Source organism: Vulpes vulpes, chromosome 8, assembly GCF_048418805.1.
Source record: "Vulpes vulpes isolate BD-2025 chromosome 8, VulVul3, whole genome shotgun sequence".
Lineage (NCBI taxonomy): Eukaryota > Metazoa > Chordata > Mammalia > Carnivora > Canidae > Vulpes > Vulpes vulpes.
This window is the reverse complement of record NC_132787.1, coordinates 36,023,662-36,043,360: the sequence shown is the minus strand read 5'-3', so window position 1 is coordinate 36,043,360 and position 19,699 is coordinate 36,023,662. Positions and strand designations below refer to the sequence as shown.

General features: G+C 36.3%; 1 protein-coding gene across 1 annotated transcript in view; it reads right to left on the bottom strand.

Annotated features, from left to right (window-relative positions):
* Window positions 1–14,572, bottom strand: part of LOC112917294 (pregnancy zone protein-like) — a 48,315-nt gene extending 33,743 nt beyond the window's left edge. The window contains exons 1-10 of the mRNA XM_025995234.2: window positions 14,388–14,572; window positions 11,800–11,980; window positions 10,932–11,085; window positions 10,723–10,775; window positions 10,155–10,175; window positions 9,534–9,702; window positions 8,219–8,303; window positions 5,762–5,885; window positions 4,296–4,410; window positions 2,141–2,250 (exon numbers count right to left, since the gene is read on the bottom strand). Of these exons, the coding sequence (XP_025851019.2) occupies window positions 2,141–2,250; window positions 4,296–4,410; window positions 5,762–5,885; window positions 8,219–8,303; window positions 9,534–9,702; window positions 10,155–10,175; window positions 10,723–10,775; window positions 10,932–11,085; window positions 11,800–11,980; window positions 14,388–14,470 (1,095 nt within the window). The 5' untranslated portion in view covers window positions 14,471–14,572. The remainder of the gene's footprint in view (window positions 1–2,140; window positions 2,251–4,295; window positions 4,411–5,761; window positions 5,886–8,218; window positions 8,304–9,533; window positions 9,703–10,154; window positions 10,176–10,722; window positions 10,776–10,931; window positions 11,086–11,799; window positions 11,981–14,387) is intronic.
* Window positions 14,573–19,699: the final 5,127 nt, after the last annotated feature.

Genomic DNA, 19,699 nt, shown 5'->3' with positions numbered 1-19,699 from the left:
GCTGGTGTCAAGGGTTACATAGCAATGACACCTTCCACTCTCTCTTGTGTTCACCTCTTGACCTATTGGCCACTGTCATTTACTAAAGATCTTAGAATCTGAAAATAAGATTTGTTTTTCTGGGCTCTAAACTATTTTTCTTTCTGACATTTCTATTTAGATGTTCCGTGAGCATATAACAATTAAGAATATGCAAAAATGAGTTCAAAATATCACCTTTCTCAATTTTCTTCATCCCTGTGTGCTCTATCTCAGGATACAGTGCTTCTATCCATTCCCATAGATTATCCAACAATATCAAAGGCCTTTTCCCATCATTTCCCCTCTTTTGCTGACTACATCTAACCCAAGGCCAAGTGCTATCTCTTACTCTGTTCAACACATTTTATTTACTTCTCTTCAGACCCATTGCTATCATTCCAGTTAAAATCTGTTTAAGGTGAAATAAAATGAGATCACTTATCAAAGGGTTTACAGTGGAGCTGAGAGGAACCATGAACTTTTGAATTGGGCCAAACTCAGCCCAAATGCCTGTAACCTGCTACAGAAGATTTTGCTCAGTGAAAGCCTTAGCAACCAATTATATTCAGTCAAGATTAGATTTCTGCCACCAACACCAATCAAAATTCCTCGTGAATAACATGTACAAGAATCCTCCTTTGTCTTTAAAACCATTGATATCTGTTCTCAGGGAGAAGATACACTATGTGGATTGCTGCCCAAATCCATGTTTTTTGAATTGCAATCTGAGGCTCCAAATAGATGTCTTGTTTTTATTTTAGCTCTATTTCTTTCCTCCACAGACAAAACATAATATTTTTCCCCCATCTGATTTCCAACAGCTTTTTATTTAATCTTCCACGGTTCATTCTCTTACTGCTTCATGCTTGCTTCAAATCACCCTCTCCATGGCCTGAGCTAAACTGGTCATGTTATTCTCCTTAAAACTTTCAATAACTTCTCAATCCAAAATTCTGAGCAGGGGTGCCTGAGTGGCTCAATTGGTTAAGCATCTATCTGCCTTTGGCTCAGGTCATGATCTCGGAGTCCTGGGATCGAGCCCTATGTTTGGGAGGGTGGTCCCTGCTCAGCAGATAATATGCTTTTCTCCCTTTCCTCTCTGCTTGTGCTCTCTCTCGCTATATCTGTCACCATCTCTGTCTCTCTCAAATAAATAAATTCTTAAGAAAAAAAAAGAAAAACAAACAAACAAAACCCCATCAAAATTCTGAACATATTCTATAAAGCCCTCAAGATCTGTTCTGGCTTACTTACAGCCATCTCCAGCTATATCTCCTACCTCAGCCTGTCACATAGTTGCTCTTTAAAAGCTGTTTCACACTTAGGACCTTGACCATTCTCCCCTTTCTTAAATTTCTGGCCAAGTCATATTCATCCTTTTAATATTCAGTTTTCTCACATTCTTCACTTGTTCCAAGATGGCTTTGCCCAATCATATCTATACATGTATTAATTTCTTGCCAATTTGCAACATAATACTGTAATAAATGAAGAAAATACAAAATTCGTAATGTCATAACTATGAAATACTTAGGAATTTCACAGTTAATGAAGAAATTGCCTATCAACTGTCAATTGCCTATCAGCTGTCAATTCAAATATTAGTTACTAAAAAAGGAAATTTAAAATGCCTAGAAACCTTATATCTCTTATATGACAGAAAACTGATAGTTTACTAAGTTAGATATCAGTCTGAAAACTTACCAATATTATTACCAATACAGAGCTTTGAAACTGGAAAAAAAAACTTTTAAAAACTATCAATATGAAAAAAAAACTCAATCGTCTAGATGAAAGAGTATCTTTAAAAAAGAATTGTATTACAAAATCATTGTTTATAAAGGGGTAACCTGAGTATGCAGCCAAACTACACAGGAAAAATGTCTTTCAGAGATGTGTTAGGAAGTTAGTCAATAAAAGTGTGCTTTGTTTTTCTGGATATGATGTTATTTGCCTTTTAAGTTTGTCATGGCTACCATTTCTTTCCCCATTTGAAATAAATATTTATTTTTATAATAAATTGTATTTTTATAATAAATTGTACTCTTGTGGTAGTAAAATTTATTTTCTTAATGGCCACCTCTCCCGAAATATGAATTTTATTGAAAAGATATTTTACCTGCCCATAAAAAGGAAGCCCAGGTCTATAATATGTATCCGCTTTTGTAAATTTCAGCTTGCTCAGGATATTTGTGATTTCACATGATCCATGCCCAGTTAGTTCCACCTCTGAAAAAGAAAGAAGTGAAATCGAACTGTTCTATATATTCAACTCACTTCCTACTTCCACTCCAGCTTTGCTCTGTCATGACAAAGTACTATCCCTATTCTATTTCTTACTCTTTCCAGAATTTTTCGCACTTAGAAAATACAAGCAACTTGACATTAGCTTCACCTTCAAGATAAAAAATTATTATACCTAATTTCCCAATTCTTCTGGTTTCACCGGTATCTTATTTATTTGTTCCATCTGTGTTCTTAAGCTCTTCTCAGATCTGTGATCTTGCTCCATTTTTGTTTCAGCCTCTCTCAGATCCCTCTCCTCTCCCCATGACTTTCTGCATACAACAGGATTCTTCACATCGGTCTCAGAACATGTTTACATGTCTATCACAAACTACTTCCCCAGCAAGACCCTTCTTTTCGCTGTATGCCCCTTCTACAATATAGCCAACACCTGGTGCCTTTCCAGTTAGTGAAATGCAACCTGTACCTTGGCTTCATTATCTAAAGCATTGGTCTATCAAAGTCTAAAAGATCTCTTATTTGCTCCAAATATAATATTCTCTCTCTCTCTCTTTTAAATTAGGTTCCATGCCCAGTGTGGAGCCCAGTGCAGGGCTTGAACTCACGATCCTGAGATCAAGACCTGAGCTGAGGTTAAGGATTGGACATTTAACCAGCTGAGCCACCCTGGCACCCTTCCCAGTATAGCATTCTCATCTCAGACTTGATCAAAATGAACTCCTAGAAGTACTTTATAAATCAGTGCCACCGAGACTCTTCCAGTGTCTTCTAAGAAATTGTACTTTATTATTTTCCCCCATGCCTGTGACTTCTAATTTTATTATGCTGGTTTATTTGATACTATGTCCTAAATGTAGTTGTTTCTGTCCTTGGGCTCTCCTTGTCTGTCTCTAGCTTCAATTTAGCAATGCTAAGTGAGTTCACTTTTAGAATGATTGCCCTTACTCTTAGGAGCTATAGATACAATGGGAATCAATTTTGGTCCTGATTTTGCTCTGATTTTTTTAAAAAATTATTTTTATTTTTATTTTTTTAAAATTATTTTTAAAGCTGAATGAATCAACTTCTATCTTGATGTTCCAGATTACAATAACTCATTGTTGTAATGATTCATTGTTGAATGAATTTTCTTTGACCCATTTCATTATATTTCTTTTTATCTACTTCTTATCTTTGATTAATGGCATTTCCATTTCCCAGGTCCCAGGTTTGTAATCTTTCGGGCAATTTTGAATAATAATCTGATGTATCAAATTGTAACACCTTAAAATTGTTTCATCTACCCTGTCCTCTTCATGTCTGCTAGAACTATATTTTCAAAATATCAATATATTTAGAACATTCTCCTCAAATATATCTGTAGATACCTAAGGCTTTCCATAATAAAATTTAACCTTTTTAAAAAAGATTTTATTTATTTACTTATGAGAGACACAGGCAGAGAGAGAAGCAGGCTCCATACAGGGAGCCCAACATGGGATTTGATCCCGAGACACCGGGACTATGCCCTGGGCCAAAGGCAGGCACTAAACCGCTGTGCCATCCAGGGATCCCCAAAATATAATCTTTTTAGCATATGATTTACTTTTTTTTACACACCTTAGCCCCAACCTACATTTTCAGTTTCTTCTGAGACTAAACATATTTGTTTTATAAGAATCATGCTTTCCCAGTTCATCACAAGCTTTCAAAATATTATCCAAATCAGCTCACATGCTACTTTATCAACTTTCTTTGTTTCTATATAAAAATTAATTCTCTCTTTTCATACTCATTTGGCTGTTAGTTTTTACATTTCTTATGAAAATTCTGTTGTGGTTATAAATACATACACACAAGTATACATATACATATATACAAGCCTATATATAATTTCTTCTTAGATTTCTAGTTCCTTAACAGCAGGGACCATGTTATTTTCATAGTCCCCAGAAACTACAAAGTGTTTTACATGGAATGGAAGTTTGATAGATGCTTAATATATTGGTGACTTAATGAATTAATATTTATAAGTAATACAAACAAACCTGTTCCCTCCTCTTTGATTTTGGCTTCCACTTGTATTGTCATGTCATACCCCCTTTGTCTCAGCTGAAATACTTTGGTCTTCACGAGTTGTGTGAAACAGCCTTTATTATCTGCCTGAAGAGAAAGAAAGAGAGTTCCTGGGTCCTCCAGTTTGATATAAAAAAAGTCAGTTATCAATTTGTGAAAGATTTTTGTTGGCCAAAGGAAATTTTACAAATATTCTGACCATCCTTTAGGTGCTTACCCTTTCCCAAGCCAAAAATGACATCCAGTTTCTTCATTGATCATTGAGTTACTCATTGCCAACCTCTGCCTTCCCCCTTCTCTTCTGAAAGCCTATCCCATTTCTGCCAAATTAAACTTCCTAGTTTCTAAATGTACCAGTGTACTCTCTCTGCATACATTGCTTCACAAGTGATAACATTCTTTCTTCCATTCTTATCTTGGTTAAGAGTTACTGCTCTTCTAAACTCAGCTCAGATATAACATCTCCTCTGTGACCGCTTTCATCTACATATTGACTAAGGATTATATTTTTTAACTGTATTTCTCCATGTCTAGGACATTAATAAAAAGATATATATTCATTGAATAGATGAATCATCATAGTAATTAGATTTCCAAATTAAATATTGGGGCCCACATCTTAAGAAAGATTTGTTTTCATGCACATATATGTGGGGCAGAGGGAGAGAGAGACTAATCTTAAGCAGGCTCCAGACTCAGCACAAAGCCCAAAGTGAGGCTCAATTCCACCACCCCAAGACCATGACCTGAGCTGAAACCAAGAGTTGGATGCTCAACCAACTAAGTCACCCAGGCACCCCTCGCTGCAGCTTTGATAACTTTCTTTTTCATATCCTTACACTCACTGCCATTCTCTGGGCTTTTATGTTATCTTTCTATGTGGGTTTCATATTCTTCCATATGAGCTTTAGATCCCATAGCAAGTAATTTAATTCTCCCGCTAACCGAATTCCTCCCCCCCCCCCCCCCCCCCCGCTTTTTTTAAAGTAAGCTCTTCACCCAGCATGGGGCTAGAATTTATGACCATGAATTCAAAAGTCACAGGCTTTACCACCTAAGCCAGCCAGGCACCTCCTCCCACTAACCAAATTCTTAACACCTGCCACATTCTTTTTCTTTTTATCTGTTTGATAAAAGCTGACTTTGGATACTTTCACATTATTTTATGCCTTTATATTTGGCATGTTAATTGCTGTCAGAAGGAAATTACAAAACTGGCCAAATAAATACCACTATAAATTAATGAACCAAATTCTCAAGTAGGCTCCTAACATTGCCTGGCAATCTTACAGTGTTTCCCCTACCCCACACTGCTCTCTGTTGCACTGTTTTCACAATACAGTATTGTATTCTATTGTATGATATTCTTTATTGCATTATAATCCATGAGAAAACAGGCTCTGGTGTTGGTGTCTTGGGAAGAATGGTTTCCATATACCTGTTGACTGAATTCTTCACAGACACCTTGCGAATGCATTCCATGGCAGGCAAAATGATATTGTGAGTATTTTCTGCATATGTTAATTGTCACCACACCAGAGACAGGCTTTCCATACGTGTATCTATAATGGTAAAGCAGTTATACAATGGGATATTTAATATAAATAACTCAGATATTTGTTCACATGATTTGATCCACACATATAGCCATCTTGTTCACATAGCAGTTGTACTTTAGAAGCAATTATTCTGAAACTACATCTTAATTATCTAATTATTTCAATTATTACCCATGTCTACAACTCTAAGAAAATGCCTACTGGATCTTTTTAAAATACCTCTAAATGAAAATTTAACAATGTAGTTTTTCTCAGATCTTTCCTTACTTTTAGCTGTGGTTTTACTCTAAGACTATCTTATTTCCTTTTTCTCTGCCTTCAGATTATCTAGGTAATAATTCCAGTTTAGATAACACCTTCTAAGGTGTTTTAAGGCAAAATTTAAGGATATGTAGACAGTGTATTTCTAAGTCCTCCCTAATTCATATTTATTTTAAGAGGATAAGCGAGAACTTGAATGGGAATTTAAATATTCAAAAGCACTGACCACACAGAACAGATATGTTATAAATGAACAGTATCATAATAACTTAGTCTGATTATGCCAAATCTGATGGAAAGATATGCTACGGTATGGTCTGAATGTTTGCATCCCTCCAAATTTATATGTGGAAATCCTAAAACCCATAGATGATAGTCTTAGGAGGTAAGGTCTTTGGGAGGTATGTTGATGATGTGAGTGGAGCCCTCATAATTGTGGTTGGAGTCTTTATAAAAAAGGCTCCAGCAAGATCCTTTGCCCCTCCCACCACATGAGGACAGGACAAGAAGGCATCAGCTATGAACTAGAGAGAGAAGCTTCACCAGAATGTGACCATGCTGGTAACTTGAATTTGGATTTCTAGCCTCTAGAACTATGAGCAATAAATTTCTGTTTTTTATGAACTACCTACTCTGTGGTATTTTGTCATAGCAGGCTGAGTGAAGTAAGATATTATGGGAAGCCAAACTTAGTCTTGTTTCTCAGAGTGTGCTTTATGGAACACCTATGCTGAAATTACCTGAGATATTTATTGAGATTCAGAGTCCTGAATCTTTCCTTAGGTTTATGATTGATTGAAATTTTTATATATATTTTTAAAATTTATTTATTCATGAGAGACACAGAGAGAGAGAGAGAGGCAGAGACATAGGCAGAGGGAGAAGCAGGCTCCTTGTGGGGAGCCCGATGCCGGACTAGATCCCAGAACCCCGGGATTGTGACTTGAGCCAAAGGCAGATGCTCAGCCACTGAGCCACCCAGACACCCTATGATTGGAATATTTAGATCTGGGGCCAAAGGAGTCTACATTTTAATGAATCACCGCCATAGAATCTGATGCTCACTAAGTTTGAAGCCTATTGCTTTGGCCAAAACTGTGAGGTAGGTGAGCTTTGGCTTTGATGGCTCTAATCATCCCCTCATTATAGTTTTTTTTTTCTCCCTAATTTCTAGAAGTACTGATAAAGTAATAAATTATTTATTAAATCTCACTTTGTTGAATCTTATCTTTAAATCTGACTCAAAAGGCTCTCTCTCATGAGGGAAAAATCTAAAGCACCAAAACTAGTGACAAAGATGAAAATATGATCCTCATATTGTTTTCAAAAGCAAGAGGTAAAGTGTCTCTCCTCAGTGCATGTGGAGTATGTTCTAGTGAACTAAAAAGCAATCAGGGAAGAAATAACTATGACATGTATTGTGAATTCTACATTATGTATCTATATATTTATTTAAGAAGATCTGCTTAGTTTTTTCCCCTAATTTTCCATAGTTTAAGACGATCTGCTTATTTTTTCCCCCTAATTTTCCATAGCTTAAGAAATTGGGAGCAATAAGAAATGGGGGCAATAGGACAAAGAATAGCATAGATGTTATGAGCATGAGCATGAGCTTGAGCTGAATGTCCTGTGTTCAGTTTGGGACAGTGTCTGGCATGTAGAATGCTTCATGAAGCTAGATTTTTTTTTTTTTTTCAATTGCAGAGCCAATATAGGATAGTGGTGAAGAGTTCAGGGTCTGGAGTCAGACTGTTGGATTTAAATTCCAATCTGATGTTTATTATATGTAGCAACTTGAACACTATGTGTTATATTTTCCTCATTTGCAAACTAAAGGTAACTATCCCTATCTCACAAGGCACTTAAAACATTATCTGGCACATTTTAAGTGTTCAGTAAATACTGTTATTGGTAGAAGTAAGTGTCCTGTGCTACCACCCCTGCTCACTCTCTGGAGCTCAGACATGTCGGAGAAAAAGTCATTCTCTAATTCAAATACTTGAAGTCCAGTAACAATTACTTGCAATGCACTTAGAGTAGGGAGATAGAAATGGGATGGAATAAATATAACTCACAGGCCACAGGCGGATACTACAAATTCTTCATCCAGAAAACTAATCGTCTTGGGCATTTTCACTTGGACCTCAAATTTGGGCAAAACTGTTGTCAGCAGAAGGAAGAAAGAGGTGAAGGTGGGTGGGCAGGATATCTTGCAAGTATTAGTAATGACTCTATTACAGAACCTTATAACATAGGATCACATGAAATGATTACAATTACAATAAGAAGCAGCAGAACTGTACTGACAACGGAGATGTGTTTATGATCATGGGTATTTTGTACCACGTTAACTTGGTTAAGCTGGCACTACATTTCCTAGGATCTCCTTTCAAAGATGGAAGGAAAAAGCAGCACCATTAGTCTCTGAAGATGGTCATGGTTAGATGTGGTGAGAGGTGCAGAGAGGCCTCTGGATTCCAGTTTGTTCTTATTCTTTCCCTCTGTGTGTCCAGTTCTTTCCAACTGCTGGTCCTACTGACTAATGGAAGCCCCATACTCATCACCAGAAACTTGATTACGGAAGTATTGAAGTGGTACATATACATACAGTTTTCCATCGATTGTTCTATCAGTTTCCCTTCATGGTCACTTTAGCATCTGAAGGCACCCTTACAGGTGATAATTTATTCATCGCCACTAATGCTTCAGGAGAACTGGTTAGTGAGTGCCTCCAATCCACCTGCTCCTCCTGCTGGGCCCTTACTTTTCTAGCCTCTCTCACAGTTGTACAAGACTAGCTGTTCCTATAACAAATCCTGGTCCTATAATCCTCATGACAATCCAGGTGAGTTTGGGGAATCATGTTTTGTGGTAAGTCTCTTCATCCATGGCATGATATACTTAATTTATATTAGAAAATCCACATGACTGATAACTCATAAAATGGCTTCAGTACCTGGCTGCTTTGATTAGAGTAGTATAGGTGTAGGTCATAGACAACCAGGAGGTGCCTTCAGCTATAAGTTATAGTTCAACAGATGCATGCAGATATTTATTGTTTTGGTTCACAATTTCTGTTTGAATAGAGTAATGGACCTATTAAAATCTCTCTTGCCTCTTGCTGGCTCTGTAATTTTGGTAAATTACTAACTGTACTAGTTATTGATGTACTCGTTTGTAAAATGGAGATAACATAGTATCTGCCTCAGATGGTTGATAAGAGGATTAAATGAGATAGTGCATGAAAATGGCATAGTGAATATTTAGGTAAATTAAAAAATTGCCAATTTCCAACTATCATATGCTAGATTTTTGCTAGTACCTATGTGTAAAAACTCTTACACTCTTAAATAATGTCATAAATGTCTTGGACACAGGTAGAATTCTTACCGTATTCCTTCACTTCAAAGGGATGCTCTATTTTTTCCCCTGACTCCTTCTCCAGCTTGACCTTATAAGCACCCAGGGTGGGCTCCACTGAGAGTGGGAAGGAGAGCTGGCTGAGTCCTCCTTGCAATCTGAGATTTTGCCATTGGAAAATTCGGTTCCTTTTGGGATTCTATAGGTTAGAACATTATGAGTTCATAGAAAAAATTAAAATATGTATTTTGAGTAGAGGGACAGCTTTTCAGGGAGGGCACATTGGGGCTTGGATAGTAGATGTTTTGTAAATTGACATCAAAGGTACTGAGCAAAGTTGTCTAGGAATTCTACACTGAGGAAAGGGCGGCAGGGTTACCAGCTATGAGATATTACAGATTGTAGTACCTCTTTTTGAGATTATGCATACCCAAATTGGTTAGGAATTTGGCTCTTCCGTAAGAGCCACTAAGTTGTACCAGCTCAGGGGATTTTGTTCCTTCATTTACATCTTACCCACTGCCCAGAGGACTTAAAATAGACAGGAAAAACTGTTTAGTCTTGGTGAAGTGCTGGTGAGGAGCAAGGAGGTGGCAATGGAACAGAACTTGTCGTAAGGCCTCATCCCAACAGATATAAGATATTACCTACCTCAATATAAACCACCGGGAACTGTAAAGAAAAAAAATAGTATGAGTGTGAGATAGAGGTTAGAAAAAGAAAGGCATGACATCAGGATCTATCAACATAGAATATCTGAATCAGAGGAAGTGAGTCTGCATATTTCTTGTCCAAACAAGGAAATATGCCCCATTTTGGGTCACAGCAACTTATATGTTTAGTTTGGGACATATATCTCTTGACAAATCATGACTTTACTTTTATGAAGTACTATACAATTGAGGAAATGTATACTAAGGTAAAAAAGTCCAAATTATAAGTTTATTTTACAGATGAAATTTATCTCTGAGAAAGTCTCCATTTCTCTAAGGGAGAAATCAAGAGCACTTGTTTTCTTGTGTTCATAAAAATTACTGGGATCTTGAAATGCATAATTTCAACTGAATATTTTATTTTAATAGTGCAGCTGATGAACTGATTTCCCCATCTTCCGGCAGTGGTACTCTTATGAGATCATACGGGTCTTAGGTTCTCCAAAAGGATGGGATTGACATTTTTGCCTGTTTCCTCCCAACTCATCCACTGTTATGGGACTTACGTTTTCATTCAAAGGATGAAAACTGACATCCACAGAGACAACACGGAATCTCACTGAAACATAAAGATTTTTTCCCATGAAACCCTCCAATGGGAATCCACCACAGTAACACAGATAATGACATGGCTGGATTTTCATGACTGCAGAATAAGTTATAGAGAACCACCCACCTACCCCTTAAAGCTGGCCTTGCTCATTTGGTTCCTGACCTGTTTGTCCTGGCTTGTAGATGGGTTTGTCTGTTTGGACAAAGATCAGGCTGTCTACTTTTGTGATGCGTACTTTCTTCTTCTTTATGAAGAGTTGGGTTGGCCCCTTCACCTCCACGGTAATGAGCACTGGGGACGATGGCAACTCTGGAATCTGTAAAACAGAAACGAGTTGAAAAATCTGCCCAGATCTACTTCTGAATGTCTCAGCCTTTATGACTTTCTTATTCTCTGCTTAGTCCCAGAGAATGAGTAAGGAATAAGTCAAGAATTATGTCCCTGGACTTATAGATTCTTATGCTTATGTAACATGACAGTAATGCTTTGTTGATTTAAGGGGAAAATGTCATTGCAGTAAAACAAACTAGTTCTTCCAGTCATGACAGTGAAGAAAATAACATGCTCTTATTTCCATAGCAATATAATGCTAGTACAATAATTACCAAATGTTATTTTCCAATAATCAACATCGACATTATATACTATCACTGGTAGTAAGCCAGTATGATTACCTATTTAATTCCTTACATAATAAAAGGTCACAAAGACAAGATATTAACCATCAACCACTTGTGAGATCTTAAATAAGTCACTTAAATTATGAGTTTCAGAGTTTTTATGGGTAATGGCAAGAACTTTACTTACATCAGAAGTTTATCTTTCCTATAGCTACCACTACCTTTTGCTTATTGTGCTAGAATTTGTAGATATCATGAAAGCATATTCAGTAGGACGTTCATTTTTAGGACTGAATTTGAAGTTCACTTTGTATTTATGCTTTTTTTATTGTTGGGGGGTCAGAACACAAAGTAGCAGCGAATATGCTCTTCCTCTAATGTGCACCCATATCCCAATGAATTATACTGACCGTGAAGGGCCTGCAGTAGAAGGAATTCTTTGTCACCACGTCTGAGAGGAGGGTTCTGGTTTGCATTGCATACTCCAGAATTAAGTTTACTGTCACCGTCTCATTCAGGTCATTAAGCATAACACAGGCCTTCTCAGGAACCTTGGCGTACAGCTGTGATGGGACCAGCACTAGGTACTGCCTGTGGAGAATAGGAGTCTGGATCAACCACGGAGAAGTTAAAAAGACGTCATTTTTGTGGCTGTTTTCTAGATCATCTTTTCTGTAATCACCAATCACAGAACAGAGCCAGGTTTCAGCAAGAGGGCAGAGGAGTATATTCTTCAAAGCCCAATCCAAAAGATCTTAGAAACTCAGAAACCTCCAACAAGTTAAACGCTATGCTTCTCTTGTGTTGTGGAGATATTCACCCTCACAATATTTGCATAAGCTATAGATAAACAATCCTTGAGTCATTATGTATTTTGGATAGAAATTGTTTTCAAGGGTGCCTGCATGGCTCAGCTGGTTAAGTGTCTGGCTTTGGCTCAGGTCATGATCTTGGGGTCCTGGGATCAAGTCCCACAGTGGACTCCCTACTCAGAGGGGAGCCTGACTCTCTCACTCCCTCTACCCTGCTCCATTGCTCATGCTCTCTCTCTCTCCCTCTCTCCTTTCCTCTCAAATAAATAAATAAAATCATTTTAAAAAGGATTATTTTTTATCGAATTTCAATTTGCCAACATATAGTATAACATCCAGTGCTGAGTGGAGTAAAAAAGGATTATTGTCAAATTTAGAAATGGATCAAGAAAGCTGAGATTATATATTATGGGATATGGTTCAGTTTAAATAAAGAAGTCTTATCATTTGCAATAACATGGATGGAATTTCAGGGTACTATAAGTGAAACATGTCAGAGACAGGTAATATTGCATGCTATCACTTATATGTAGAATCTTTTAAAAAAAAAGTCAAATTCATAGAAACAGAGAGTAGAAAAATGACTGCCAGGGGCTGGGGCAGGGTGAGGGTGTTGAAGGAAATAGGGAGAGGTTGGTAAAAGGGTACAAACTTTCTTTTTTTTTTTTTTTTCAAACTTTCAATTAAAGTAAGGTAAGCAAAGTATGAGGACATAATGTATAATGTGGTGACTATAGAATTTAAATGTTCTCACCAAAAAAGAGGAAGGGGGAGGAGGAGGGGGAGGATGAGGAGAAGAAGAAGAAAGAAGAAAGAAGAAAGAAGAAAGAAGAAAGAAGAAAGAAGAAAAGAAGAAGAAGAAGAAGAAAAGAAGAAGAAGAAGAAGAAGAAGAAGAAGAAGAAGAAGAAGAAGAAGAAGAAGAAAAGAGAAGAAGAAGGAAGGAGAAGAAGGTGGAGATAGGTATTTAAATTAACCCAATGGGAGGAATCCTTCCATTATATATGTATATGAAACCATCATGTGGTATACTTTCATTCTTTTGTAATTTTTTGTCAATTATGTCTATAAAGCTCAAAACTTTTTTAGCAATGACAAAATGTAATTAACCAATTAATTATCATTGAAAGTGTTAATAACCTATTTACATGGGGTCTTGAGTTTCATGTGGATGATATGAATTTCTTTATTCCAGGACACTAAAGAAATAATCATAGAAAAGGAGGAGCTGAAGTGCTTTTCAGTACTATTTCAGAAGTAATTTAGGCTCTTTTCTATTTATATTTCTCTGATATCAGAGAGCCAGGCAAGGCTAATCACCAAATATATTATCATGGGCACCCAGAAAAAAATATCACTTTCTTGTTGCTCTTTGTCCATCATTTACAACCACTCAAATGCCCTGTACTTTGCAATGCTCTGGTTTCCTATGCCTCTCTCTCTTTCTGAAGTGGCCTTTTTCTGTCTGGATACAGTCTATTTGCATCATAAGATTTATCTCAAAAACAACTTTCTGCAGACTTAGGTGATGCCCCTTTCTCTTGTATCCCTTAAAGGCTCCCGGAGGAGGTAGATTTTTCTGTGAGCATTCTCACAGAATCCTGCAATGCTTGCTTCTGGTTTTGCACTGCATTCCTTTCTCTGTACACTAGTTCCTCTATGTACCGTGAGAAATTGAGGGCAGTATCCACATTTTGTTAAATCTGTATATTCTCAAGGTGTAATGCCAGCCCACACAGGTTCGCTGAAGAATTGCATGATCTGACACACAAATGTTGGCTTGTCTGAAGGTCATGAATCCATCTTGGTGATCCTGACTGGGGGAAAATACAGACACTGAGTCATTTTACAGTGGATGAGACACTGCAGCCTTTTTTATGAGACAATAAAGAATGCACCTTTTTTTCCCCTTTTGGGCAGAAATTCTGTATTATTATTTAATGAATGTATAATTCTGTATTCTTATTAGGTGAATATTTCACAAATGTAACTGACCTATGTCTCCGTGTTTTCTAGAATTGGAGTATGCTTTTTTCCACATGAGCCATAACAACTTACTGACCTTTCCAAACCCCTTCAACAGCAGATAATTTCACAGGGAATCAGAAAAGTAAGACAGACATATCTAGAAGCAGATAACACAATGAGAAAGAAAAGGACAGTAGAATTTAATAGAAATGTTGCTTACGGTTTTGAAGTAGTGGAAGCATCTCTGGGAAGGAGCAGGAAAAACAGAATCAAGACTGGGATGGGCAGTGGATTTCTCCTCATGGTGTGGAGAGAAAGGGGAAATAATAGGATTCTCAGTCCTTGATTCCTTGAACTCTGTTCTTGTTCCAGAATCACTTGTTTTTATTTTACCTGATGGGCAGTGAAAGTAAACTGCTAACCATTTATTTTTGTAACATATTAACTACTTCCAGTATAAAAAAATCAATTCCAGATTATTTCTATGACCATCAGTATTCTTTTATCCACTTTCTCAAATTTTCAAAGCCTTTTAAAAATACTGCTGTTAGCCTATATTAGCTCTGATTATTAATCAGTATCTTAAATATTTTCAAGAAGAAACAAAATAAATTATATGGACTTGATGAAATCAATTAATATTCTTTTTTTTTTCAATTAATATTCTTGACTTGCATTTTCTTTTTTTAAAGAGCTATTAATGAAATACATATACCAAATTGGTTCTTGGTAGTCCAGGGAGCATCACATATTCCTCTGAGCTTCATCCTCTATGGTTCTTTAATGAAACAAAGAAGTGAAGTTTATCACAGGGTTTTAGACATGATAAATTTGAAGACAATCTCTTCCTTGCTTAACCACTTAATGTTTGCATTTTATAGCTCTCCTTATGTTTGTTTATAAAGAGAATGATAGTTCATTTGGATACAGCCCATGTAATACATATTATTTCTTAGTTCATTGAACACTTAGAATAGAAAGTCAATTATTTTTTATTTTTTTTTAAACTTTTATTTATTTATGATAGTCACAGAGAGAGAGAGAGAGAGGCAGAGACGCAGGCGGAGGAAGAAGCAGGCTCCATGCACCGGGAGCCCGATGTGGGATTCGATCCTGGGTCTCCAGGATCGCGCCCCGGGCCAAAGGCAGGCGCCAAACCGCTGCGCCACCCAGGGATCCCTAGAAAGTCAATTAATTCATGATTCTTGATGAACATTCTTATTTAATTCTACTTTGAGCAATATAAAAATATTTTATCAAGGTGCCTGGGTGGCTCAGTTGGTTAAGCATCTGCTTTTGGCTCAGCTCATGATCTCAGGGTCCTGGGATGGAGCCCCACAAGCGTAGGGCTCCCTGCTCAGTGGAGCGTCTGCTTCTTCCTCTCCTTCTGCCTCTCCCTCTTGCCTGTACTCTCTCTCTTTTTTTCTCTCTCTCTCCAATAAACAGTCTTTTAAAAAAAATGTTATCAATAGTGATTCATCATCCTATTTACTTTCCAAGGGAGATTGAGGAATCTATCTTTATGGAATCTTAAAAAATAAGAAAGATCCACACTGTTACGTTAATTTAACTAGGAACTCACAAGATGAAGTGTACATATTTTGAATAGAGAACCAGTTTAAACTCTAAAATATGATGTGATGAGAAACAGGCACTTCTATGGATGAGGTCTATTTTGTTTTGACATACATTGTTTTTTAAAGATTTATTTACTTATTTGTGAGAGAAAGAGGGAGAGCACATGAGCAGGGGGAGAAGCAGAGGGAGAGGGAGAGATAAAATCCCAAGTAGGCTCCACTCTGGTCATGGCTGGGCATTGAGCCCTCTGCAGGGCTCAATCTCAAGATCCCAGAGATATGTTTTGAGCCAAAATCAAGAGTCCCACGATTAACCAACTGAGTCACCCAGGCACTCCTTTGATGTACATTTTTGTAAATGGTCTGAGAGAGTGAGAAGTGAAGATAATGTACATGGCAACCCTTGTGAACTGTATGTAAAACTACAGATATGTAAGATATTTAAATTCCAAGGAGAATAATAAACTAGGGGAGATATAATGCCAAATCAAACAGCATAAACTCTAATAAAATATTGTCCTGGCTCTTAGGAGTTGGCAGATGTTTGCTGAATGAATATAAAACTCTTCTGTGTCATTTTGGGTCCTTCTCTCACTAGAATCTTTATGCTCCTTTCTCTTCTCTGAGCTCCCTACTATTCTCACCCTCCACTCCTGCACTGTCATAAATAATACACTTACTCTGCACCAGCTCAATGTGGGATAAATTAACTTATAATAAATAATAAATGATTTTAAGAGGCCCTTATGTTACCTCTTCCAGGGATAATTAAAACTTACTGGATGTGCAACAAACTTATATTTTGTCCAAATGCTTAATGACTAAAAATAAGAATCCATATTTGGATGAAGCATAAATCATCATCATATCTTGAACTTCAGGAATGGAAGAATAAATTGAATGTCATCAAAATTTAATCATTTTGATTTTTTATTGCAAATTTTATTAGGCACATTAAAAATATATATTATGTGGCATAAATAATACTTTTCTTAGCATTCTCAACTAAGGCTTTTAGACTCTTTGGTTTTCAACCTTTTTCTCTTATTTGCAAGAATTTGATTAAACATGTAACTCCTCACACTTCCTTAACTTAAAATTTTTCATCATATGCGAGATGATAAAAAGTGTATTATAAATACTGATATTGAAAAATAAAACTGTAATATCACTTTTTAAACATATCCAATGTGACTTAAATACCATTAGTCATTTAATGCCTACCATCATTCATTTTAAACATACATGAATTCTTTTATAACCAGTTGGAAATTTTAAGTCATTCTTGTTTCTTCTTGATCTTGTATTTCCATTCTAATTTCCCACATAATTTTATCCCGGTGTTTTGTTCTTCAGTATATTTTAATGAACATTTTGTCATTCATTTCTATAGCTAAAGACAATCAAAATCATAAAAAAGTTTTTGTACCTATAAGGTTCTGAGTAGTAATGCAATTTTTCTGGATTGAATTATCATTACTAGTGTTGTCAATGTATTACTTATGAAGATGGGATGACCACTGGGTGTTATACTATATGTTAGCAAATCAAACTCCAATAAAAAAATATACAAACCTCCCCCCATACATATACTACAATCTTAATACATATGAAATGCATAAGATAAAACTTTGTTTGAAAATGCTTTGTTTTGGGCAGCCCGGGTGGCTCAGCGGTTTAGTGCCGACTACCCCCCAGGGTGTGATCCTGGGGATCGGGGATAGGTCCCGCGTTGGGCCCCTGCATGGAGCCTGCTTCCCCCTCCCCTCTGCCTGTGTCTCTGCCTCTCTCTCTCTCTCTCTCTCTCTCTCCTCTCTGTGTATTCTCATGAATAAATAAATAAAATCTTTTTTTAAAAAATGCTTTCTTTAAAAAATTTTTTTTATTGGAGTTCAATTTGCCAACATGAAAATGCTTTCTTAATGAAATAAATTGTACATTTCATCCATCTGGTTTTCCCAATCAGATTTTGTATCCTTGGATGAATATTACTTATTGGTCAATTGAGACAATTTCCACTATCTCTTTACCTCCTATTTTTTTCTATTCTATTTTATTTCTCTTCTAGAATATTCCTGTTCTATTCCCTATCATATAGGTGTAAGCACCAAGATATCTTATTTACATAAAGAGAGAAATGAGAGACATTCTATTAGAACAATATTTATTTATACATCTAAGTTATAAGCCAAAGTTCACATTATAATTATCATTAAATATAATTTTATTTATCTATCAGTTGAAAATAATAGCCTTCTTAATTTCGTTGAAAGCAAAACACTGGAAACTAGGTCAGTTGCAAAAGAATTTGGAACTCAGTCATTAGAATCAATCTCATTCTTAGTTTCTAGAAAGTATGCAAAAAAGACTTACCAGCACTTATAAATGGCTACTGATTGCTATTTTCTTACTTAAAGATGCCTAATACACTTAAGAAGTCTTAGAAAATTTAAATATTATTAACTCAGTTATACTTTTGTAAATATAAAACCTCATAAAATTATTTAACTTATTTTTTAAAAATATACATTTAGCTGATTAAATTTTTAGAAAATGTTCTCCAATGACCTAATTTTGCAAAGCCAGTTCTCATTGTCAAAATAACTGGTCAAATGAGACATTTTTGGGCATCCCGGTGGCTCAGCGGTTTGGCCCCGCCTTCAGCCCAGGGTATGATCCTGGAGACCCAGGATGGAGTCCCACATCCGGCTCCCTGCATGGAGCCTGCTTCTCCCTCTGCTTGTGTCTCTGCCTCTCTCTGTGTGTGTGTGTGTCTCTCATGAATAAATAAATAAAATCTATTTTAAAAAATGAGACATTTCTGATAGGACGAATAATGCCTCACTTTTAATTCCAATAAACTCGTAAATATACATCTCTGTGATAATTGTTAGACTTATAAATTCTAAGATAAGCTAGAATCTTGCTGGTTATTTGTTATCTAGATGCAGCAAGACATTTCCGCTTCAGTATTTCTTCCCACGCTTTCTGCTTTATTCTTATGGAACTAACTCTTGGGCAATAGGAATTGAAAAGGATTGGGGAAAGGAGGCGGGGTTTTAAATGAAAATTGTCATCATTTCTGCCACTCACCCCTACGAAGAATACAGAATATTAAAAAATGGCCCTAAATTACCGATTATAATGTCATATTTTTTAATTCTGGGAGTATATTTAGGACAGATGGATAAATAAGGCCAATAATGGGCTTTGAGTCTTAAGGGAATTTTTGCAAATATCAATTGAATTGTCTTTTCGAAAGAGACCAGCAAGAATTTTCCACTCCAAGATAAATCTAAATACATAAAAGTGAATATTTGTATATTAAAATAGATCTGCAAATTATACCTTGATTATGTTATTAGCATTATAATAGTGATTTTTATATAATCATTACCTACAAAGATCATAGGTTTATTGATTATACACTGTTTCAAGGATCCAGAAATGATGTTGAAATAGGTTGAGGCCAAAGCTGAATCTGAATGGCAGATTTTAGCCAAACGTCAAAGTCAGGGATCAATGTCAGCATTCCAATTTTTAATGGTAAGTAGCCACTATAGTCACACAAATGAAAATACAGTGATAAGATTACAGTCATCAGTTTAATAGGCACTCAATAAATATTTGTGAAATGAAGTAATAAATAAAATCATTTGATATCATTTCCTGCTAAAAGAAAGGTAAGCAAGAAAGTTCATATAAGCAAGAAAAGTATCTGGAAAAGAAGAAATCCTAAATACAATGTGGGATATTTTTTAAAAAACTTTATTTATTTGAGAGAGAGAGAGCAATGAGAAGGAGCAGAGGAAGAGGGTCAAACAGGCTCTATGGTGAGCACAGAACTCGACATGGGGTTTGATCTCACAACCCTGAGATCATAATCTGAGTGGAAATCAAGAGTTGATGCTTAACTGACTGAGCCACTCAGGCACCTGTGGGATTATTTTAACTG